At 51.4% G+C, this 23679-nt stretch overlaps 1 protein-coding gene and 1 pseudogene across 1 annotated transcript; one reads left to right on the top strand and one right to left on the bottom strand.

Annotated features, from left to right (window-relative positions):
* Positions 1-327: 327 nt before the first annotated feature.
* LOC128044594 (cytochrome P450 4B1) lies at positions 328-20835 on the top strand. The gene is made up of 12 exons (XM_052636905.1): positions 328-520; positions 13039-13180; positions 13355-13399; positions 13959-14086; positions 14882-15006; positions 15287-15438; positions 15593-15699; positions 16960-17150; positions 18867-19000; positions 19780-19844; positions 19945-20027; positions 20423-20835. Exons 1-12 carry the CDS (start codon positions 341-343, stop codon positions 20604-20606), a joined length of 1536 nt encoding a protein of 511 aa, XP_052492865.1. The 5' UTR covers positions 328-340; the 3' UTR covers positions 20607-20835.
* A 1904-nt stretch (positions 20836-22739) lies between these two features.
* On the bottom strand, positions 22740-23397 carry LOC128045615 (nascent polypeptide-associated complex subunit alpha-like; annotated as a pseudogene).
* Positions 23398-23679: the final 282 nt, after the last annotated feature.

The following is a 23679-nucleotide window of genomic DNA, read 5'->3' as shown; positions in this document are numbered from 1 at the left end:
TCCAAGGTAGCTTACATGAAAAGGTAGTCATTATTACGCCAGTGATCATGCCAAGAACTGCCTTCTGTTTGTTCCTCTGAGGAACACATTGCCTCGTTTCTTTGAAGCCCACTATCTAGTTTTCTTCATTTGAGTTTTGGTGGAAATCAGCCAGGCTGTCTCCTCTGTTTGTGCATTTGGGGACTGTTGTCTCTGCCCGTGGAGCTCAGCCCAGCCTGGGCTGTCGCTGACTGCAGGGCGTGGCTGGAGTGGGAGCTGGCAGGGTGCCTGTGCTCATAGTATAAGGGAAATTGAGGGCAGTAGGAGGCAGGCAGAAACCTGGGCGACTGTGACTGCAGCCATGGTGCCTGTTTTGCTCTCCCTGAGTCTCTCCCACCTGAGCCTGTGGGCTGTTGGACTGGTCTCAGTCTTAGTCTTCCTTAAGCTCACTCGGCTGCTGCTGCGGAGGCAGATGCTAGCCAGAGCTATGGACAGATTCTCAGGGCCCCCCACCCACTGGCTTTTTGGGCATGCCCTCGAGGTAAGTGACTGGGCAGAGGATAAAGAAACCAGCCTCCTTTCCCTTTGGGAGTCTGGCCTAACCTGCTGGGGGCCATGGCAAGAGATCCTGTGCTTGGGCAGAGAAATGGGGTTCTGTGAGCCGTGATTCCCGTTCATCTTTCCCAATGAGTCTCCCCCTCACTCTCACTTTCCAAGCTTGCCTCAGGTGGGGGTGGGGAATGGGGGTGGAATTTAAAAGCTGGGACTCAGAAGGGCCACAGACTCCTCCCCATCATTCTGAGGCCCAAGGTTCAGACAGAGCTCTGCTAAGGACTCAGGGATAACCTGGGGAAAAAATTTTCCTAGAGTCTGATCCAACTAGGCAATCTCATTTAGAGCTTAACCAGTATCCTCTTGTTCTGTCCACTGTAAAAATTTCCCTTTTTAGGGCAGAAAATGGAAGTGAAGGCAGGGACAAGTGCTCTCACCTAAGAGACCTGTTGAACCATTTAAAAATTGGTGCTCCCAGAGGTGGAGTTCTCCCTGCCATGCCTATGAACTGGGTCAGGGGCTAGGCATCTTCCTGGGTTCAGATTCTGACTCATCCTTCCCAGTTATCTCAGGGTAGTGGGGACCCTTAGCACTCATTGTCAGGAAGAGCTCTTAGTTCCTACCTCCATGAGGATCTAGAGTAGAGGTTTCTGAACACATAGAAAGGGACAGCTGCATTGGAATCAACTGGGAGGAGCAGATTCCTCGGCCCCTGAGCCCTGAAGACTCTAACATTTTGGAGCTAGGGGGTCTGAGTTTAAAAACGTCCCCAAAGTGTTTTGATCTGCAGCCAGGCTTGGGAAAGTAGGTATAGCTGCCAAAGGTTAAGGTTTTGAGGGAGGAATTTAGATTTCTACTATGTCCTGAGTAAACTTTTCCCAGGAGTCTAGGGAATTACCTTTCCTTCATGATTGATACTCAGGATAAGCCTTACCTCTGGGTGGGATCAAGAATGTGATTAGTCGCTCAGTTGTGTCTGACTCTTTGTGACCCTATGGACTGCAGCCCGCCAGGCTCCTCTGTCCATGGGATTTTGCAGGCAAGAATACTGGAGTGGGTTGACATGCCCTCCTGCAGGGGACCTTTCCAATCCAGGGATCGAACCTGTGTCTCCTGCACGGGCAGGCGGCTTCTTTACTGCTGAACCAGTGGGGAAGCCCAGGCAAGAATAAGTCTCTACAAATAACTGTCTTAGGATGGCCTGGGCTTCCCTGGTAGCTCAGACGGTAAAGTGTCTGCCTGCAATGTGGGAGACCTGGGTTCGATTCCTGGGTCGGGAAGATCCCCTGGAGAAGGAAATGCAATCCACTCCAGCACTCTTGCCCGGAAAATCCCATGGATGGAGGAGCCTGATAGGCTACAGTCCATGGGGTCGCAAAGAGTTGGACATGACTGAGCGACTTCACTTTCACTTTAGGATGGCCTAGTAACATACCTGTATCCTAGACACACCCAGAAAAGGACAGAAAGTTCTGGAAGATGAATCAGACCCAGGCTCTGCTCTCAAAGAGCTTACTCTCTAGGGAGAAAACAGACACTAGAGCCTTCGCTGCCACCAGGCTACTAGGGGCTGGGGTGCCTCACCAGTGTTTTGCATCAGCCTCAGGTTTGGTATCTCAGTGCTTGTCCTGTACGGTTGTCATCTTCTGTTTGCTTGTTCATCATTCCCACTTGACCATGGAGATCTGGTCTGATTCTTCCCTGTCCCTTCAGGGTACAGCACAAGCCTCCCCAGAGTAGGTATCACTGGATGAAGAGACAGTGAGCATAGGAGAGTGAGGCAGGGTATCAACAGAGGAGACAATGATGGAGAAGACAAGTGGAGGGACCAGGATTTATCTGGGGGGGCTGTATTAAGTATAGGGACGTTCTCTTCATGGGAAGGTTGAGGTATGACCCTAATGTGGGAAAGAGGCATTTAGAGAAACCTTCAATCGCTTTCCTCTCGTGTCTCCTCCTCTTCTCCTTGCCTCCATCAAAGCTGGATTTGCCATCAGCCTGTGGGCTTTCCTAGGGCAGAGACCTTGCTCCGCGACCCCCGTATCAGTGCTGTCTGCCCTCGTTCCCCTGGATGCTCCTGCCCTCACCTTGAGAATGTATTAAGGACCTGGAACACAACTTAGCTTTGGCTTCTTGGCTCTCACACAAGTATCTGAAGGGCCTTGGCACGAGGAAGGGTGGGCAAGGCCCGGAGGGGTGGTTTCTCTCAGACACAACAAATGTTTCCTGGGGAACCATGGCAGGCCCAACACCCCTGCATTCCTCCAGGGCTTGGCACCTCTGCTCTCAGCTGAATGGATCTGTGCCTTTTCATTCAGGACATGATCAGTCTGTACAGAGTAATTGCATGTTTGATTCTTGGGCCTTGCGGTGATGGAAGTAGGAAAGGAAGGAGGAGGACTGGTGGTAAAAGGAAGAGCCGCAGGGGCTGGAAGAGATGTCCATCAGGATTCACTCCTCCCCTCTTGGCCTCCAGTTATAGTCTGTCCTCTACCCATCAGCCCCCTCAATTCTTAGAATGCATCACCTTGAGGTGGGGGCCCAGAGAGGACCTGCACATAATAGGTGCTCAGCCATATTGTTGACTGAAAGCTGGGGCCCCTGGGAGGGGCCCGAAGCTCTAATCTGTGTTGGAAGGAGAGAAAGGAGAATGCCAGCTCCAAGCCCAGGACAGGTGATCTCCTGGGACTGTAAAAGCCCTCTTCCCTGGTCCTGCTCATTGCTGGGATGGTTTCCTTGACCATGTGCAGGTTAGTGAAGAATGCTGGCCTGGGGATGTGGCTTATTTTCACTCAGTAGACATTGACGGGGGAGCCTGGTGGGCTGCTGTCTGTGGGGTCGCACAGAGTCGGACACGACTGAAATGACTTAGCAGCAGCAGCAGCAGCAGCAGATATTGATCATGGGCCTTCACCATGCTTCCTCTCTGTACTTCCACTTCCTTTTCTCCACATTGAGAAAAGCCTTTTTACCTTGCTGGGTTGGAAGAGGATCAACAGAGATAAAGTAGAGATACACTGCAAACTGCTGGGCAGATAGACATCACGTGTCAGTCATCATAGGCGGACTCCTGCTGCAAAACACAAGGGAGCACTTGCTTTCCTCATCTTCTTCCTTCCTCCTAAATCAACCCAGTCTTCAGGAGCCAGATAAGGTCCCTTTGTTCCCAAGCAGCTAGCGTTATCTGACCAATTACTCTGGGTCTGGCCCTATGTTGAGGCCAGAGGAGGAAGAAACAAAACTAGAGCCAGGCCCTAGGGGAACCCAGTCTGCAAGACAGAGATAACACAGCACACAGTTCCAGATCCTAGGGCCCAGGGAGGGGTCACTGTGCCAAGTCTGAGAAGAATCTGGACGTTGCTGCCCATGAAAGTGCGAAAGGAAGGGAGGAAGATGATACCTACGATACCAAAGGGAGAGGCCAGAAAGAGCACTGTGCGTTCAAGAAATTAGTTTGTTCAACAGATGTTTGTTTCTCAAGGTCTTATATGTGCCTGCATAGGTGGTTCTGTGCTTCTGGAGGGGTGAGAGTGAGGGCAAGGAGGAGAAAATAAGACTGAAGTGGGGCTGGAGACAGATCACATGGGACCTCACAGGCCAGGTCAAAAGGCTTTATTGTGAGCACAACAGGGAAGCAGGGAGTGGATTCATGCAAGGGAGTGAAGAGCTCAGATTTGGGTGGTAGAAGATAAACTTCAGCTTCTGGGTGAAGACTAGATTGGCAGAGACTAAATAGGAGGCAGGGAGAGCAGGGTGGAGGCTGCGGCAGTGTTGATGGTGTGAGCCAGCTGGATAAGGGAAGTGAGAGGCAGAGCAGGCTGTCTTGGTGTTGTGGGCATGGGGAGAGGAGGCATTGATGCCTTCACCGCGGCCAGATATGAGATGTGTCAGGGAGACTCCCTTCATGTACCAAGGAGAAGGGGGACATAGGATTGCTCTGGGAGCTTTGTTAGACTGTGGCATCAACACAGCTGACTCAGAGCAGAATTTGGCAAAGTCACCTAAAGAGAGAAAGGACCCCTGAGCCACAAGACTTCTATATAACCTGGAGGAATCAATTTCTGTGTCTATCTACGTGTAGAAATGTGGGGATTTGAGACCCAGGAAGTGGGGGCTCAGGGGTTGGCAGCACCTGTCAGTGTCTGGGTATGGGAACCTTAGGTTCTGGATTTGGGGTGTTTCATGGCAGGACCTCCCTCCTCCCCATACCAGCCCCCAACCCCAGAACAGCTACATTTGGTTCTCTGAATTCTGGTTAGCTGATTCCAATGTAAAAGTCTCTTGGTGGATCTGCAAGGGAGAGGGGCAGCCGCCATAGGCGTCTCCCTCAGTATTAACATAAATCTCAGAGAAAGCATCATTCCTTGTTTCTGGTTGATATCAGCATGGATGGTGTTTCCATCCCTAGGTATGGGAGGAGGGGCAGATATGGGGGGCAAACATGCTATATTCATATTCGGAAATGCTGAGTTTGAGAGGCCCGGAGGATGTTATGCAGAAATCCACGAGATGACTGGTCATGTTTCTGGAGCTCAGGAGAAAGGTAAGCTGGGATGAGAGGTCCATTTAGGAACCAGCCAGTAGATGGCAAAGGAAGCAACGGGAGTAGTTGAGAGCCTTCAGGGAGAAGGTGCAGCTTGGGAGCAGACCAGAGGCTAGATTTTGGGGAGCCTCAGTCTTTGATTAACAAGTGATAAGTGAGGAGCTGCTGAGATGGGGCATCAGGAGAGGCAGGAGGACAGCCAGGAGAGAGCTCAAGAGAGAGAGGGGAGCTGACCATGTCCCATCACTGCTGGAGAGGTGGGGGCCGAGGTAGGAGCAAGCGGAAGCAAGGAGGCAGCTCATTTGAGAAATTGGGTTATGAAGGGAGGAGGGCAATGGGGTGTTAGCTGAGGAGGGAGCAGAGCCAAAGCAGGCTTTGTTTGGTCAAGGGCAAGAGACTTGAACATGTTTTAAATGCCAAGTGGCAAGGAGATGGTAGAGAGGGTGGGGTCTGTGTTAGGCAAGAGAAGGGGGACTGATGGATGAGGTACCTGAGGGGAGGGTTGAAATCTAAAGGGAGTGGCCTTGGACAAGCCCTGGATACCTCCTCCACTGGAACAGGAGGGAAGGTTGGGAACAGGCAGTGGTTCTTCAGGTCTCGTAGCTGACTTTAAGGGATCTCTTTTCTGATAGGTTCTACTTTTCTCTGTGAAGCAGAGCAAGACTGCATTACCAGGAGCAGAGGGGTGGAGGGATAGCTGAGGAAAAAGGATTTTTAGAGGGACAGATTCTGGCCAATAATATGAGGCTTTCTAGAAGGTATTTCTGCCAATCTCTGCTCAAATGTCACCTGAGAGTGCTTCCTTGATCCTTTAATCCCCTGTCTACAATAGCACCCTTGCCCTCTTTTCTGCCTTATTTTTCTTCCAAGAGTTGCCACTACCTGAAATTGTATGCCTGATATATTTGATTCTTGTTGATATTCTTTCTCCCCACTTGGCAAGTAAGTTTGGGGAGGGCAGGGCTTTGTCCTGTTCACACTATGTCCCCAGGAGCTAGCACCATGGCTGGCAGTGAGAGTGGGTGCCCCATGCCCATTTGTTGAATATGTGAGTGTATCCCTGGGAGACCCAACTCTGGGCAGCAAAGTCACTGACACAGGGTGAAGGCCAATGTTTGTACTCCCCTGGACTCCCGGGTGCCTCTTGGCTATCTGCCCTTCTGTCTTCTTAGGTGTTGGATTGCTTCCTGTGTTCTGCTCCAACCTGGTTATTCCTGGTGCTGGAGTTCATCTTTGGTGCTGAAGACAGAGACAGGTGTTGCAGGCAGAACGTATGCAGGCTTTGGGACTGCAAAACCTAGACTTGAGAGTTGTGTGCCATTGGGCAAGGCCCATCATACTTCCCAGCCAATATGTGGTACTAGAAGAGTCGAGGTGACCTGTGTCAACCTCATCCAAAGCCTCCCAAGCTCCTTCTGTTGAGCCAGGGTTGCTTCCATGTGTTATGTATTCGCATACATCCACAGATAACATGTGCGGTATTGTCTCTGCACTTGTCTCTGAAACGGAAGATGGAGGATAAAGTCACTTATTCGTCTCTAGAGTTGGGGGGGAACCATTTCTCTGCTCCTTGGAGCATCATGCATAGATCCCTTCCTCCAAGTTCCCCATGGCTCCCGGCTCATCCTCATAGTTGAATCTCCAAAGAGTTTGTGTAAATTGAGTGTTCTTTTTTTTCTCACTGACTTTCTTTTTTTTTTTTTTTTCGGGGACACTGCCTCATCTCAATTTTTGTTGCTTCTTCTTGGCAGGCACTCCCAACCCCTCTGGCTTTGACTATACAGATTTGCTGTCCTTGACACTACCTGGGGCTCACAAACATCCCGGTGCTCATGAAGCTGGTGTGTGTGTGGGGCAGGGCAGCACCCATGGAGTGGGGAAGACTATAGCACCCAAGGGCATCTAGGAATGTCCATACTGGAGGAGAGCAGACCCAGGAGGATCTGGCCCTCAACTCCCAAGGGACAGTAGAAGCCTCTGTAGCCCCAGAGAGCAGACTGCAAACTCATGGGGAAGGCCACATCTGGCAGCTTTTAGTTCAGTGACTAAAGAGTGTTTTTTAATTTTTATTTTATTTAACTTCTTAATCTTTTTTTTTTTTTTTTTTGGCCACACTGTGTGGCATGGGGGATCCTAGCTCCCTGTCTGGCAAGGGATTGAACCCGTGCCCTCTGCACTGGGAGTGGGGAGTCTTAACTGCTGGACTGCCAGGGAAGTAAGAATTAAGATGATCCAAAGATTGCTGGGACTACTACATTTTGAAAAGCAGTGAGTTCTTGGTTGCTTGAGATGTTTGAGCTCTGGGGGCAGAAGTTCCCACATCATGAAGGAGCTGGGCCAGGCAACTCTGGGTCCTGGGAACCAGAGATCAGCATGACCTGCCTCAAGGGAGCCCCGCAGGCTGAGGAAGAGGAAAGCCCATCCCCTCCCCTCCTTAACAATGTGTTTTTCTGAACTGCTACCCCATTTTGTGAACAGATTTGTTTGCTCCCTGTGGGAGAGCTGTGGCTGCAGCAGACTGGCTAAGTGGGTATCTTGTTTCTTGAACACTTGCCCTCTGAGATTTGGCTCAACTGACTGACGACTTGGGCAGGCTCATTAACAAGAGGGCAGTAGGAAGTGCCTCTGCAGAATCCCAGTCGGCCCAACTCCTGTGGAATGGTTCTCTTTGTCCTTGGGATGTACCATTCCCACCTATAAAGGAGGACTGTGGTTTGGCAATGTTAAGATCTCTTTCAGATCTACTCCTCAGAGCAAAACTTCCTCCAGTTCTGAGGAGGCAGAGAGGAGAGTGGTGCCCATGCTTGCTTTTCCCATCCCCTCCTGTTTAATCTTGGTGATGTCTACAATGGGTGCAAATGCGAGGACGAGCGGTGTGTGGCTCTGGAGCCAGGGTCAGTGAATTATCTCCACGACTTGTTCTCTTCCTGTTTCCTTCCTTTTGGAGAAAAACAAGCTGGCCTAGACCTTGGAGTCCTGTAGGCGTCCCAACTTGGGTCATCTGAGGACTGGTCTGAGATGTACAGTTATGTAACCCAGAGAAGCTAGCCAGGCCATGACCCCTCGAGAGAGGATGCCCCAGCCCTTTTGATGGGGCTGCTACTCCACTAGTGGGGCCAGGTACCAAGAGCTATCCTCACTCCTGCCAGGCTCCAGGGGTGATCAAGGGCATGCAGAAGAAATCTGGGCATGGGGAGGCAGGGCTTGCTCAGGCTGTGTATGTGCTGTGCGTGTGGTACGTGTCAGCATGAGGTCAAATCTCCCATCCTGGGTGGGGATGCTGCGGGCCAGGGGGACACTCACAGCTAATGAGGAGAAAAATAAGGCACAGATGAACCAGATCGGCCAAGGGTTCCTTCCAACCCTGAGATTCTGTGTCTGGCTTTGTGATTTAAGCCTCTCCTGTCCCCTGTCAATTGAACTTGAGAGGGATGGAGAGAAAGGGCACAGTCCTTTCTGGTGATCAAAAAGTCAGCAAGGAAAACCCAGGAGCACAGATGGAAAAATAAGAGGAACCCAGGAGGAAAGAATTATTTCCAGGGATACCAAACAAGAAGGAAGCAAGAAAGAGGTCGGGGACACCAGAAGGAAGGTTCCCTTTTACTAATCGGCAGAGATTATGTTGCTCACTTGTAACCTTTTGGACATTGTGTTCACAAGGGCAGTGAAATTCTTACAACGCCCCTGGGTTGAGCTCAGAATAATGAGTTCAGAGGCAGAGGGGGAAAGACTCTATGGGGAGATTACACTGGACCCTACAGACGGCCTGGAAGGAAAGGAACCCCAGAAAAACCACAGATGATTGGCTGGAGGCCAGAGCAGCCAAGCCCAGTCCCCCTTTGGGAGAAGCGGCTTGGTCTAGACAAGGATTCCTGGGGCTAAATTTTCAAATGTCCTGTGTTCCTCAAGGTTGTTTCCTGGAAGATACAACATGGATTAATTGAGTGGGTGAGGACTGTGAAAAGAAACTTTACAAGGAGGGAAAGCTGGGCCAGTCCTTGCACAGGCCTTGTCATGAATGGCACGCCCTAGGATTGTGCAGTGTACAGTTTATACAGCTGAACACAGCAACCCTGATAGATTTCAGTACGGGGAAGAGAATGTGGGGCTCTAAACCGAGTTTTAAAGGAGATCAGCCCTGGGTGTTCTTTGGAAGGAATGATGCTGAAGCTGAAACTCCAGTACTTTGGCCACCTCACGTGAAGGAGTTGACTCATTGGAAAAGACTCTGATGCTGGGAGGGATTGGGGGCAGGAGGAGAAGGGGACGGCAGAGGATGAGATGGCTGGATGGCGTCACCGACTCGATGGACGTGAGTTTGAGTGAACTCCAGGAGTTGGTGATGGACAGGGAGGCCTGGCGTGCTCCGATTCATGGGGTCGCCAAGAGTCGGACATGACTGAGCGACTGAACTGAACTGAACTGAACCCGAGTTAGAGCACTACTAACCTACAAGCAAAGTGCAAGTCAGTTCACACCTCTGAGCCTCAGTTTTCTCATCTGTAAGACGGGAATAATTGTTCTATATTAGGTACCTGAAGTGATCTATGAATTCACTCCCGTAGCTCCTGACTTACGGGAGATACACAATAATATCTGTCCCCTCCCATCCCCTATGTTGTGAGAAAGAATGTGGAAATGAGGAGTGACTCTGGACTTTAGCCATATAGCAGGCAGGCTAGGGTCATCTGGGAAAACAAAAACAAATCTGCCATACTGTTTACCACACAGAAAGTGCTGATGGTGGCCTTTCTTCTTTGACTCCCCAGATTGAGTGAGACTTGGACTGGTTTTTCATGAGATGGCCTATCTCTGGCCAATGTTTAGACTAGCCAGATGCTTTGTATGCTTTCTCCCTCCTTTCTAGTCTTCTCTGTCAGCTCCTTTTTCATTCTGTTCATCTGGCACACTGTTTATCAAGTATACTCTGTATCCAGGGCCCCCTGCTGAGCTCCATAGTGATCTGGGGATGCCCCACACATGATCTGTGCTTCTGGGAAACTCACGGTCCACAGGTGGGGTTAGGTCAGGGGTCCTGGGTGTGAATCCTAGGTCTATTGCTAACTAGCCGTGTGACTAAGCTTCTCAGAGTTGACTTGTCCTTAACTCCGAAGTAGGAATTATGATGGTGCCTATCTTATAGAATTTTCTGAGAGTTAAATAAAAGAATTTGCGTGTAGTATTAGCTCAGTATCTGAACACATCAAATGTTCAGTGAATGTCAAATGTTAGTTTTATTAAATTTTGGGGGTCTTAGATAAAAGCAATTATAGCACAAGGCAGAATATGGGTAAGGCCCTGGTAGGGCTAGAGAGGTCCAGAGGAGGCAGAGATGTCAGCTGGTGGAAGGTTAGAGAGGTCCCTGGAGAGGTCATTCAGGGTGGATGCCAAGGTACAGACCGAACATCAGTGGGCTCTCTTGGGTAGAGGATATATGAAGAGCGAGGAATGGTATATAACAAATGTGAAGAGATGATGCCACACCCCAAGAGGTCAACTTAGTTTCAAGCACTCAGACTCACAAGGCTACCAGAGGCACAGTTAGCATCCGTCTCCTCCAAGGATATGGGCAGCCAGCCAGCAAGGCAGCATCAGGCATTCTTCACAACCTCCACATAGCCATTACCCACTATCTGCTCCTCAGGGGCCAGCCAAAGGCAGGGAGTTAAGCTCCTCATCCTGGATGTGGGTCAAGCTTGTGTTTGAATCTCCAAGTCCCGCCGAATCCCTGTGTCCACTAGCAGTCCCAAGGGTCCTGCAAGGTCATGCACATTACCAGAGTCACCACACGCAGAGAAGCCCAAAGCATGGTGCTCTCATCAGGTGTTCATGGTTCTTCCCAGTCCAGATGTTATTTACCTCCCAGGGTTCATTTGGCCATAGCTATGTTGCCTAGCAACACAGTTGATATTCTGCAGTTGTCAAGTTTCCAGGGGAATGGGTTGGAGAGTGTAACACAAGGGTCAGTTTACCTTGTAACAGGAGACAAGGTTTGGTGAGTGCTTTTCCCACAGTTGAAAGTATCTCAGGGCGTGTTCAGACCACACTCTTTATTGCAGTTTAGGGGCATTGAGGAGGAGGATGTGTGCAGGAGATGCAGGGATGAGGCTTGGAAGAAGATATTGGGAATGGGAGGGAAGGTTTGAAGGAGAGGAAACCTCTAGTCAGTCGAGGGCTTCCCTTGCCCAGGATCCACATGACCTCAACTAATGACATGCCTGCCTTGTGTGTTCATTAATGTCACAGTGACTTGCCCGAGTTCACACATCTGAAAAATAGGAGAAACAATACTCAAACCCAGGTCTGTCAGGCTCCAAAGATGGCTGTGAGTTCTTGGGAAGCAACCTCAGATCTCTGGATGTAGGCTCCTCTTACTTCCCTGGTGGCTCAGATGGTAAAGTGTCTGCCTGCAATGTGGGAGACCTGGGTTCGATCCCTGGGTTGGGAAGATGCCCTGGAGAAGAAAATGGCAACCCACACCAGTATTCTTGCCTGGAAAATCCCATGGACAGAGTAGCCTGGTGGGATATGGTCCATGGGGGTCACAAAGAGTTGGACACGACTGAACGACTTCATTTTTCCCTGAAATGGGAAGAATGGTTTTGAGGATGCGATGAGTCAAGATATAAGGTGCTTAGAAGAAGGCCTAGCCCACAGCAGGTGCTTAATGAAGATTAGTTGTTACTATACTGTCTCCCAAACTATGGTGCTAACCCACGGGCAGGCCACTGGAGAGTTTAAAGTGTACTTCTAAAAGGCTCCTTCCAAATAGGGGGAAATGGATTAATACATAATGGTATGCCCCTGAAATGGAATACTAGGCAGTTGTTGGAAACACTGTGAAAAAAGTGGAGTTGTTCAGTCGTGTCTGACTCTTTGCGACCCCATGGACTGTAGCCTATCCCGCTCCTCCATCCATGGGATTTTCCAGGCAAGAGTACTGGAGTGGGGTGCCATTTCCTTCTCCAAAGGATCTTTCCGACCCAGGGATCGAACCCTGGTCTCCTGCATTGTAGGCAGACGCTTTACCGTCTGAGCCATCAAATATCTTAAATAAAAAAGGCACGTCTTGGAAAGGTATTTATCATATACCCCACTTACATAAGGCAGCTCTGGTTGAGTAGATGTAGCTAGAAAAACCTCCAAAGTTGGTCTCTGCAGCCTCGTCTCCGGCCACTGCCCCACCTAGTGGCAGCTCCTGGGAGACACCATACTTTTCCCTACTCCAGACACTGCTTGCTGCTCGCTCTGCCTTAGAGTGCTCTTCCCTTACTCTTCACACGGTCAGCTCCAGTATCATCCTTCAGTTTGACCTTGAATGTCCTCGCCAACAAGAGTCCATCCTGGGTCACTCTATCTCAGCAGGGTCTCCCTGTTAACTCTCTCCCAGCGCTGTGCTTATTTCCTTGTTAGTACTGTCTGCAGTCATTTCACTTTGTTGTTTATTTGTTCATTATCACTCTTCCCCACCTAGAGTGAATGGGAAGGACTGTGTTTATCTCATTCCCCTGAGACATCTAGACAGTGCTCTGCACATAGTACATCCTCAATTAAAAAAAAAGTGCCCCATGATTTAGGGGTGGAATCGAGGTGATTTTGAGGTGTATCGAACAGCAAGCTGGAGTTCTCTTTCTAATGAAAACTTTGATGCTGAAAGAAACCTCTTTTTGGCTGCAGCGGAGATAGGTTGGTGGCAGGTACCAGATGGAAGTAAGTTGGCCAGTTTGGGTTGCCGTGCTCACCCAGGGGCAATAAAGCGTGGCCTGGACTTAGAGCAGTGGCTCTGGGGCTGGAGAGAGGACTGAGCCCAGAGATGTGTAGGACTGTGACTGGCTGGGAGGGAAGGGCTGCAGGAGGAGGGAGGGGTGCTCCCTGCACCTTCCCAGGCAACCTCCTCTCTTCCCTGCTGGCCTGGCTGGTGATGCTGGGTTCCTGAGTGGCCTGGCCTTCTGTTGCTATTTCAGATCCAGCAGACTGGGAGTTTGGACAAGGTGGTGTCCTGGACTCACCAGTTCCCTTACGCCCACCAACTCTGGCTTGGACGATTTCTTGGATTCCTGAACATCTATGATCCTGAATATGCCAAAGCTGTATACAGTCGAGGAGGTGAGGATTCCTGGAAGAAGTTGGAGCTTCCTGAGAGCAGAGGGCTTGGTGCCATGTGGAGAGGGGTCCTGGGCTTGCACCCTAAGTCTGGGCAGGTCCTCACCCTATTCATCACCAAACATCCTCCAGGAATCCCCTAGTCCCCGTTTGACCAAGCTTCTCTTTCTCTTATAGACCCGAAGGCCCCAGATTTGTATGAATTCTTCCTCCAGTGGATTGGTGAGTAGGCTCTTGCCCTCCCTGTCCTTGGTGCTGGGTGACCAGGGGCCTTCCCTGCCTGATCCCTCCTTGCCCAATGTTCGCTCTTATGGTTACTACATCCACCAGACCACCTGGCCCCAAGTTGCCACCCTAAGCTCAGCAGGAGAGGAGGAGGCAGGAGAACTCCAGGCTGCCTGAGAGGTGGAGCTCAGGAGACTTGTCCTGCCAGGGTGTCCTCTTCCCTGGGCAGGCAGGGCAAAGGCTCTGGGCAATGTTTTAATGTGAGGAACAGCTTCCTGGAGGAGGTGGCACTACAGGTGATCTGAGGAGGTTTTATTGGTGGTGCTGGCTGGGGCAAGGGCCTGAGGAAAGGAGTGTGGAAGGACAGGACCCAGGCTGGTGTCACCAGAGGCTGCAGGGCTGGGTGCCTGAAGGGCAGACCTGGGTTTGGATGCCAGGCAGATCAGGAGGATGGGAGTGGGGTTAGGCGGGGTGGTGTGTGCTTGATCCTAGGTTGCTAGGATTGGGGCAGGATTGTGTGAACTGACCAGCCGTCCCTCTCCCATGCCTTCCCCAGGGAAAGGCTTGCTGGTTCTCCAAGGGCCTAAGTGGTTCCAGCATCGCAAGCTGCTCACACCTGGCTTCCACTATGATGTGCTGAAGCCCTACGTGGCCGTGTTTGCCGAGTCCGCACGTGTCATGCTGGTGAGCTCCCTGTGCCAGGCTCCCGCCCCCAGGTTTTCCTAGGAGAGGGCAGTGAGGAGAATTGCTGAGGCCCGAGGCCCTGTTCTGCCTGCAGCAGCAGTGTAAGCTTTGCTCTGCCTGATACCTACTGCTGGCCGTGTGCTGACAACGTGCTAAGGCTCCAAGCTGCCCGACAGCCCCAGCTTTTGTCTCCACCGGGAGACCAGCACTCCCTCTTCCCACATCAGAGGGCCTCTGCAAGACCCCAGGAAAGCTCCTACTGTAGCAGACTGGAGGGCTGCCTGTATTGAGAATATTAGGAAGACCTTTCATATCTAAAAAGTGTCTCCTCATCCTTGGCCTAGCACAACTGCCTGAAATAATGTTGAAAGTAAGTCTAAAATTGATGCTGGGAGTCAGGGATCAAGAATTAGGCTCAGAGCCTTATAGCTGGATAATCCCTGAGGTTACCTGGGCTAGCCTTTCTTCTTGCAAGAGACTACCCCCTCCCCACCCGCCAGGATCACTGCAGGCCTGACGCACACAGACTGTGCTGGGGAGCTTACCACCTTTGGCCCTCCTCTTCCCTCATACACAGCTGCCCTGGCTCTGTTAGCTGGGTGAGGCTGCCTGTGGGTTCTGCCCTCTGAGCCTGAACCACCCCCCACTCCCCACTCATAACAACAGGATGGAGGCCAGGCCAGGGACCCGGAGTGCGTGTGGGGAGGACAGTGGTGGGACAGGAGTGCAGGCAGGGTGGGACATCTAGCCTGGTGGGCCCCCTCCCCTACATCACCTTCCATCTCTGGGCTCTAGGACAAGTGGGAGAAAAAGGCTCGTGAGCAAAAGAGCTTTGACATCTTCAGCGATGTGGGCCACATGGCGCTGGACTCGCTTATGAAGTGCACCTTTGGCAAAGGAACCAGCGGCCTGAATGACAGGTCAGGGGGCCCTCGGGGCTGACCACAGTCTCCACCCAGGTTGGCTCCGAGGGCGTATGAGGTGACAGGACTCCTGGGCCCTGGTCTGAGAGGAGAGGGGCGTCCTGTTCTAGGGAGCCTCAGCTCAGGTGGAGCCAGGCCTTTCCCATGGCTCTCATGGGGGGCTTGATGGTGGGGAGAGGATGGGCAGAGAGCGCAGTGCTTGGAGCTGGATTCCACTTGCTCGGGGGCTCTGCTGCAGGTCGAGGTCTCAGCATCTCTCCCTCCCTCCACTGTGCAGGGACAACAACTACTACCTGGCGGTCAGCGAGCTCACACTGCTAATGCAGCAGCGCATCGATTCCTTCCAGTACCACAATGACTTCATCTACTTTCTCACCCCGCATGGCCGCCGCTTCCTGCGGGCCTGCCAGGTGGCCCATGACCACACAGGTGGGCCTTTCCTGCACCGCCCACCCACAGGAGGCCTAGGTTCTGGTCTAGCTCCTCCTGGCCCCTGGGGGACCCCTCCCATTGCAGGACCTCTCTTCCCCTTTTGGGCAGAGGGTGGGTCCCCAGGCAGTGACACCCCATGCTCCCGGCCCAGACCAGGTCATCAGGGAACGGAAAGCAGCCCTCCAGGATGAGAAAGAGAGGGAGAAGATACAGAGCAAGAGGCACCTGGACTTCCTGGACATTCTCCTGGGGGCTCGGGTGAGTGCGCAGTCACCCACCTTGCCTAAGAATGTGTCCCTGACGGGTCTTCAGACTGTCCTCCTGAGACAGGGCTCCCTGGACAGCAGCGGGGCTGCTAAGCATCTTTCCCTCTTTCCCCAGCAGATATGACCTGTTTCTTGTCCTGTGGTGTTGTGCTGTGCTGTCGCTCAGCTGTGTCTGACTCTTTGCAACCCCGTGAACTGTAGCCCGCCAGGCTCCTCTGTCCATGGGGGATTCTCCAGCAACAATACTAGAGTGGGTTGCCATGGCCTCCTCCAGGGGATCTTCCCAACCCAGGGCTTGAACCCAGATCTCCAGCATTGCAGGTGGATTCTTTATTGTCTGAGCCACCAGGGAAGCCCAAGAATACTGGAGTGGGTAGCCTATCCTTTCTCCAGGGGATCTTCCTGACCCAGGAATCGAGCTGGAGTGTCCTGCATTGCAGGCAGATTCTTTACCAGCTGAGCTACCTGGGAAGCCCTTGTCCAGTGGTATACATCAGCAAAGGCTCAGAGGTGGGAAGGTGACTGGTGTGGTGCTGGGGAGAGATGTAGTGGCAGGGAGGCTGGGTCTACATGAAACAGAAGACCAATTCCAGCCTTCGAAGACTCTGAAGAATCTTAGCAACCTAAAACCTTAGACTTTATACATTACTCATTCATTCATTTGAGGAGGTCATGGCAACCCATTACAGTACCCTTGCCTGGAGAATCTCATGGACAGAGGAGCCTGGGTGGGGCTAGAGTCCACAGGGTCGCACAGAGTCGGATATGACTGAAGTGACTGAGCACCCGCAGCAACATTCATTTATTCACTCATTCAGTTGGTCCTTTCACTCCACAAACTCACTGAGCCCTGCTCTGGGTTAGTTCTCAAGCTAGGGATGCAGACACAGAGAAAGCACTAGCCCTGGCCTCCTGACTCTCACAGTCAGGTGGCAGGGACAGGAGGCAGATGTTGACAAGGACCTCTTCCTCCTCCAGAAGGGACTGTGTGTGTCAGGGGAGCCAAACTGATAGGGCTGGGTAAAGTCACAAGTCATTTGGCCAGAGGAATCAAACAAGGCTTCCTGGAGTAGGAGTCCTCCAAGCTGGCTTTGGGGGAACAGATAGGAATCAAGGGGACGCTCCGAACCCCTAGTCTGAAAAGGAATTTCCCTCCCTCTCCCAGACCTTCATTTGACAGCTACTCTTGTGAGGCCTTGTTGGAACCTACCTCACATGCCTTGGGCTGTCCCATTGTGCTTTCCTGACTCAGGATGAAGAAGGCATCAAGCTATCAGATGAAGACCTCCGGGCCGAGGTGAACACATTCATGTTCGCAGGCCATGACACCACCACCAGCGCCATCTCATGGGTTCTCTACTGCATGTCCCTGTACCCCGAGCACCAGCGTCGTTGTCGGGAAGAGATTCAAGAGATTCTTGGGGACCGGGACTCTTTGAAGTGGTGAGTGAGGCTGCCGGTGAGCCCAGTCTGTCCCAGGGAAGAGCTGCACCTACAGGGCCATCCTGGAAACCAGGAGAGGGCAGTTAGCCCTTGCCATTTTCCCCTCCAGAGCTGTGGCTTTTGAGGGGAAGCTATGCGTGGACACAGCCCCGGAGCGCTTTCTCTCACCGCAGACCATTTTCAGATGTGTCTTGTAAAGGTGGTCAAGAGGCTGACTTTTATGTTGGCTCCCTTTGGTGGCAGAACCTGACAACACTTCTGGGTTCCCAGATGGATCAGGGAGCGTTGGAAAGGATTTGAACACTGAGGATGAACAGAGCTGGGGTAGCAGGAAGAGCTGATTCCCTCCCACCTGCTTTTAGATGGACATGTGCAGCCTCTAGACTCCTCTGGTGAGGAGAAAAGGCTGTTGCCAACTTCATCACTTAGAAACTTACAACTATTTTGTTTCTTCATTCAAGCTTGAGCTCACTATCACGACACTGATTGATGCTGACCTCTCTCTGGAGAATGATCTTTGGCAATTTTGACTGGCCCGCTTCCTGCATGTGCCCTCTGCCCCGCCTCTCCCGGCCTCTGCCCCTTGGGCTTTCGAGTCCTGACACCTTTCTCTCTAGACTCCTGTGTTACCTCCAGCCTAGGGATAGGACACAGCAGGGGCCACAGAAAATGCTCAGTTGAGGGAAGAAACTTTAGACTCACTGAGGGAGACTGACTTAGAATTCCAGAATCTGGGATTTGAAGGATGTGGTTTTACTGGTCAGAGGTTGGAAACCTCCTAGGGTGTCCAGCCAGGTGCCAGACGCTGCTAGGAGTGTGGAGGATGAGGGTGAGTGGCCAATACTGACCTGGTTCTTGCAGAACCACAAACCTAGAGAAAACCACAGAGTGGGGTAAGATTGAGCAGCCCCATGTTCAGAACAGAGGCATCAAAAGGGGTGGGTTTCTAAAGAGATGTGTGAAGCTCAGAAAGGCAAAAGAGGAGAACTGGGTGCTCTGGGTTGGGGAACAGTGTGAACACAGCCTGGAGGCAGGGAGTTGAAACATTTATTTAATTTTCATTTTATTCCATCTCAATCTTGAATCAACTTAAAGGACATATTCAATTAAATGTAGAACACAAGTGAAAAATGAGGACCAGGGGAATAAACCCTAGCGTTTGGGGCTCTGTAGTAAGCTGTTGCAGTCGTTATAGTTGGAGCACATTTGAGGTCTGAACTTCCTAGTGGCAAAATGGAAATATCTATCCATCTATCTATCTATCTATCCATCTATCTATCTATATGTAGTTACTCACCCCCTCCAAGCTCGTTATTGTTTGACATTTATTACTTCTTTTGGCTAATGTATATCAGCCCCTACCCCTTGCCATTACAGCTCCATGGGGAATGAAGCAGAACCCAAAGAACTGTCCCTCGTGGGGTTTCTGGGGGACACTGAAAGAGTGACCTTGCCTTTGACTGCTAGGAGCACATACACCCCTAGGATCCTGTGCTTTCCCTTCCTAACAGTGAAGATGAGGGAGGGATGGAGAAAAGTGGAGCCAGGCCCCTGCATTTGTGCATCCACTCCATGTCTGGCCTAGACACTGGAGCACTTGCGTCCCTCTGACTCCCTGATGTGTGGTGGCGGTGAAGTGTGGATTCTGGCTGGGCCTGCCTTCCTGCAGGACTGTGCTGCCCCCCAGTCCACAAAGGCCTGCTTGTGTTGTGGCAGGGATGATCTGGCAGAGATGACCTACCTGACCATGTGCATCAAGGAGAGCTTCCGCCTGTACCCGCCTGTGCCCCAGGTGTACCGCCAGCTCAGCAAGCCTGTCAACTTTGTGGATGGTCGCTCTCTACCTGCAGGTGGGATGGGGTAGATTTCGGGGTGAAGCCAGAGTCCCTGGGGGTGCTCTCTCTGTCCCTGTACCAGAGGGGAAGAGACCAGGCTTTGTGTTCGGCCAGCATCAAAGTCCTAGCTCCACAATGTGTGGGTAAATCCACCAACATCTACACCTCTGCTTTGTCTCCTATGAACTGGGGGTGAGAAGGGTCCCTGCCGTACAGGGCTGTGGTCAGGATTAAAGAGGCAGTGTTCCTCAGGGCTGTCATGTACCACCAAGCAGATTGTGCCCTCCCTGAACAGCTTCAGGAGGCACCATTCACTTAGACTATGATGCGGTGCAATGCACAAGCTGTACAACGGTGTGTGGGGGCTTTGTAAGGAGCGTTTGACTCTGGATCTGACACATAGTAAGTGGCCGGTGAATGGTAGTTGTTACTGCTGATGGCATAATATTATGAATGACTACTTCCCTTGAGAGTCAGTTAATGGGAAGCAGAAAGTGGGTGATAGTCCTTGCCTGTCCTCGTGGTGGGGTAGGTGCGGTCCTCGTTTCCTTTTCCATTCTACACATGTCTGTGTCAGGTGCTACAGCTGGTGCTGGGGCTGTGGGGAGTAGGTGTGCTGTTGACCAACACACTTTGATGTGCTGAGGGTGGGTATGGACTTTCTGTCCCTGGCAGTGCTCAGGGAGGGACTGGTGCTCAGTTACGGGCACCACTTAGGGGATTCTGACCCTGTGAGGAGGTGGGCCTGGCTGTCCCAGGACTGTCTGCTCATCAGTTTTCTGCTCTGCCCACAGGCAGCCTGATTTCTCTGCACATCTATGCCCTCCATAGGAATAGTACAGTGTGGACTGACCCCGAGGTATGCCATCCCTGGGCTTGGAGTTCAGAAGGGGTGGGCTTCTGTGGGGTCAGCCTGCCCTGGGACCTGGCAGATATTCAAGCAAGCCCTGTCCCATCAGGTCTTCGACCCCTTGCGCTTTTCTCCTGAGAATGTGGCCGGACGCCACAGCTTTGCCTTCATTCCCTTCTCTGCTGGGCCCAGGTAAGGAGAGCCCGACGTCCCTGTCCAGAGGTGAGGATGGAGGATGTCATGGAACATCCTTTGGGGGAACTCTGGGATGAGGAGGGCCATGCTGGGTGTGCGGTGACCCTGATGTGAGGGAAGTTCGAGGGACCCTCTTCCTGCCATTAGCATACTCTTGTCTTTGGCAGGTGAGTCATTCCAAGAGAGACCCCTAAGTCACAACCCACAGTGTGAACCTACCTAGTCTGGGACCCTCACTATGCCCCCGAGATCTGTTTCTGAAGCCCAGGCCAATCAATCAGTCAACGACTCATCCATGCATAGTGACTGATTTCTGTTGGACACTTAGAGCGCTAGTTTTTATCACTCTGGACATCTCATAGCCTGATGTCATTTTGTGCTGCTCATTGCAGGAACTGCATTGGCCAGCAGTTTGCTATGAACGAGGTAAAAGTGGTCACAGCCCTCTGCTTGCTCCGTTTTGAGTTTTCCCCGGATCCCTCAAAGCTACCCATCCAGATGCCCCAGCTGGTCCTGCGCTCCAAGAATGGCATCCACCTCCATCTGAAGCCGGTGGGGCAGGGCTCTGAGAAGTAGCTCTGCTGAGATGAGAGCCCCAGACAGCCCAACCTGTGGCCTCTTCCTGGACGCTGCCCTCTCCAAGCTGGGCTGTAGAGTAGCTGTGTTCCCCTGTCTTCTGTAGGCTTATGGACTAGAAGCAGAATAGGCAATGCCATGTAAACATGTATGTCTATAAATGCTTACTGCACATGTGTTCCAGAGCTCACTCATTCATTTAACAAACATGCCGAATAACTACTTGCTTCTAGATTCTTTATTGATCTCCCGTAATTGTCCATCTTTCTGAAATTTACATAGCATTCACATGGAATCTGTGCCTTGGGACTGGTGGTTAGGACCAGACACTCATCCACTCCACACAATATACAGATGGCTTTCGGGGCTTGCACCCTCCACCAAGATCTGTTTCTTTGTTTAACTTTGTATATATGTTTCTGGAATATAACAGACATAAGGAAAAACTGCTTAAATCAAAAACACATAAGAATGAATTTTTAGAGAAAACTCCTTGGTAACCACTGTTGAGGTTGAGGAATATGGACTATGGTTTCATGGGTATAAATTCTGCCCCTTCTGAGATGGGTCTCTGGGGGCACTCCTGCCATCATCGGCATCTGTATCAGTTACCTGGTGCCCTGGGCATGTGAGTTGTGGCTGGGGAAGGTGGCAGAGTGACATTAAAGGGTGGCTCCCTGGAAGAGATGGTGCTTGAATCAGGCTTTAAGGCAGGGTGAGGTATGAGGGTGCAAAGAGGGACTTTTGGAGAAGGACTCAGGCTGGGGCCGTGTGGGGAATTAGTGCTCTTCCCAAAGTAGTCCCTGCCTAATGGCTGGGGGCATATACACCTCTAGGGTTCAAGTCTAAAGCCATTAGTGGGCTTCAATCCAGGAACTGGACAGGCGTGGAAGGAAGGGAACTGGGCTCCAGGGGAGAGGCAAAAGAGGGGGAATTCTAGCCCTGGGACTTGGGGATGTCTTTATATTGCCTTGGGGACAGACCACCTGGAGACACATCCTTCCTGCTGCTGATGCGTGCCCTCTGAGAAGAAGGTCATAGCCTTGGGAGTCGGGCCATGGGCCTCAAGCTCACTCCTACAAAGCCTTGTCAAGACTCAGATCTCCTTGCTCACCTGAGGCTGGGATGCTGAGGCCTCACCAGAGTGTCTCCCATGCCACCCACTTTCCCCTCTGTCCGGGACAGAACTTTCTCTGCACGAGTGAAGACATGGTTTCAGTAGGCATCCCTGGGGAGCAGAGCTCAGCGTACCATCCATCTCTGACCCATGGGTGGAACTCAAGTCTAAGAGTTGACTACTCCTCTGATCCCTGGATTGTCAGGAGGCTAGTGAGGCAGGACTGGAAGAAGCTGTTATCCTGCTTAAACACTAAAGGAAGGAACCTGACTCTGCCCTCTTTTGACTAAGACTTCATGGGTAGAATTGCATCTCTCTCTGAGGGCACATGCCTGTGAGAGCTCTGGAGTCAGAAGGAATGGGGAAGGTCCCTGTGAGAGGGGAGCTGGGGGACCAGTGGGCACCAAAGCTGAATTCCACTTCATCCTACCAGCTCTCCAAAGAGATCCTGCTGCCTCATAGGATCCAGGGTTTGTGCGCATGTGTGTGAGCAGAGTGTGGACTGTGTAAGGGGCACATATAGTTGAGGTTGCACAGGGATGTCTGTCTATGTACAACCCCAGTTGATACATGTATATGATATGTACAACCCCAGTTGTATCCATACTTCTGGCAGATGCATGTAGGAGTATGGATGCAACTGGCGTCTTTCCTACTGCCTGGAACAAGCCGGGTCTCTTCTTAGTCATTCTCTTCAGCGCCTGTAAAATCCTGTGATTACAACTCATGTTCATGGCTGGCCACATAGAAGAAAAAGTTCCTGTCGCCCCATACTCTGAGAGTGACTAGACTGACCCTTTCTGTGCCACTTCACTCCAGGGGACTCGTCAAACTTTCTGCCTAGGACACACCCAGCTAACTCTACTGCTGCATTCCTGGTCAAACAGTGTCTACCTGGCCACTTTTTTTTTTTTTTTAATCCAACAAGAAGCTTTAACTTTATTAATGTTAGAAACAGTACAAACTTCGAAGTCAGCTGCAGTTACTCTTTTGAAGCACCAAAAAAGGTCCTTTTGTCAGATAGTTATTGTTAATGTCATAATAGCACTTACAATATTATTACTGTTGCTCTTCAGGGCTCGGACTGCCTTTGTTCTTGACACATTTGCTTGTGACATGACCAATTCTATGTCCTTAACTTCCACACCTGTTTCATCAACCTCTTCCTCTTCACTCTCCTCTTGTACAGTTGGAATCTGTGTGTTTTCCTGAATTTTGGAAACAGCTTCACTTTGAATGCTGAATTTCTCAGCAGCTGCTAATTGTGCTTGCTAAGCCCTTGATCTTGGCTTCCCTCGAAACTATCTAGGTATTTGAAGCTGGGCTCTTGTACACATCTGGTTTCTTGATGACAAAAAGGATATTCTTAGATGTCTGAATAGTCACTCTAGTAACCTCTGTAACCTGGTGAAGACCTAGTTTGGACATAGCCTTCCGTGCCTTCTTTTCACTCCAGCTCTGTTTTGCTTTCCTGACTGGTTCTTCATCAGTTCCAGCTGCTGCTGCCAGCTGGGCTTTTGTGGTTGCTTGCGTAGAATCCTGTTCCTCAAGTTCTGGTTTCTGTTCCAGACCTTGTCTCAGTCTGGGACTGTGGCAACTTCTGCTCTAGGGCAGGGATTTTTCTGTGGCTTCACCAGGTATTTTATATGGGGAGTGCAGAACTAAGATGGCCATAGAAAGAGAGCAAGTGAGAGTGCGACCCACCCCTGTTGCAGAAGAAAGCCTTCCCCTGGTCACTTCTAGAAGCAGAATGAACTAGCCCGGTGACCTAGGAACCTGGAGATGGAGAGAGGATTACTGGTCTGAAGGTCCTGGCCACAGGCACTGGCTGAGGAGAGGCCCCATCAGGAGGCACATGGCAACATCACAGCACAGCACAGGGCTGCCGGGAGGTCTCCTCTGGCACCAGGACACTGGTCTAGGAAGGGCAGGGGTGGGAGGGAGGAGGACCTGTGT

This window comes from Budorcas taxicolor, chromosome 3 (assembly GCF_023091745.1).
Source record: "Budorcas taxicolor isolate Tak-1 chromosome 3, Takin1.1, whole genome shotgun sequence".
Taxonomy (NCBI): Eukaryota; Metazoa; Chordata; class Mammalia; order Artiodactyla; family Bovidae; genus Budorcas; species Budorcas taxicolor.
Note: the sequence above shows the minus strand (reverse complement) of the source record. Positions and strands in the feature narration are given on the sequence as shown.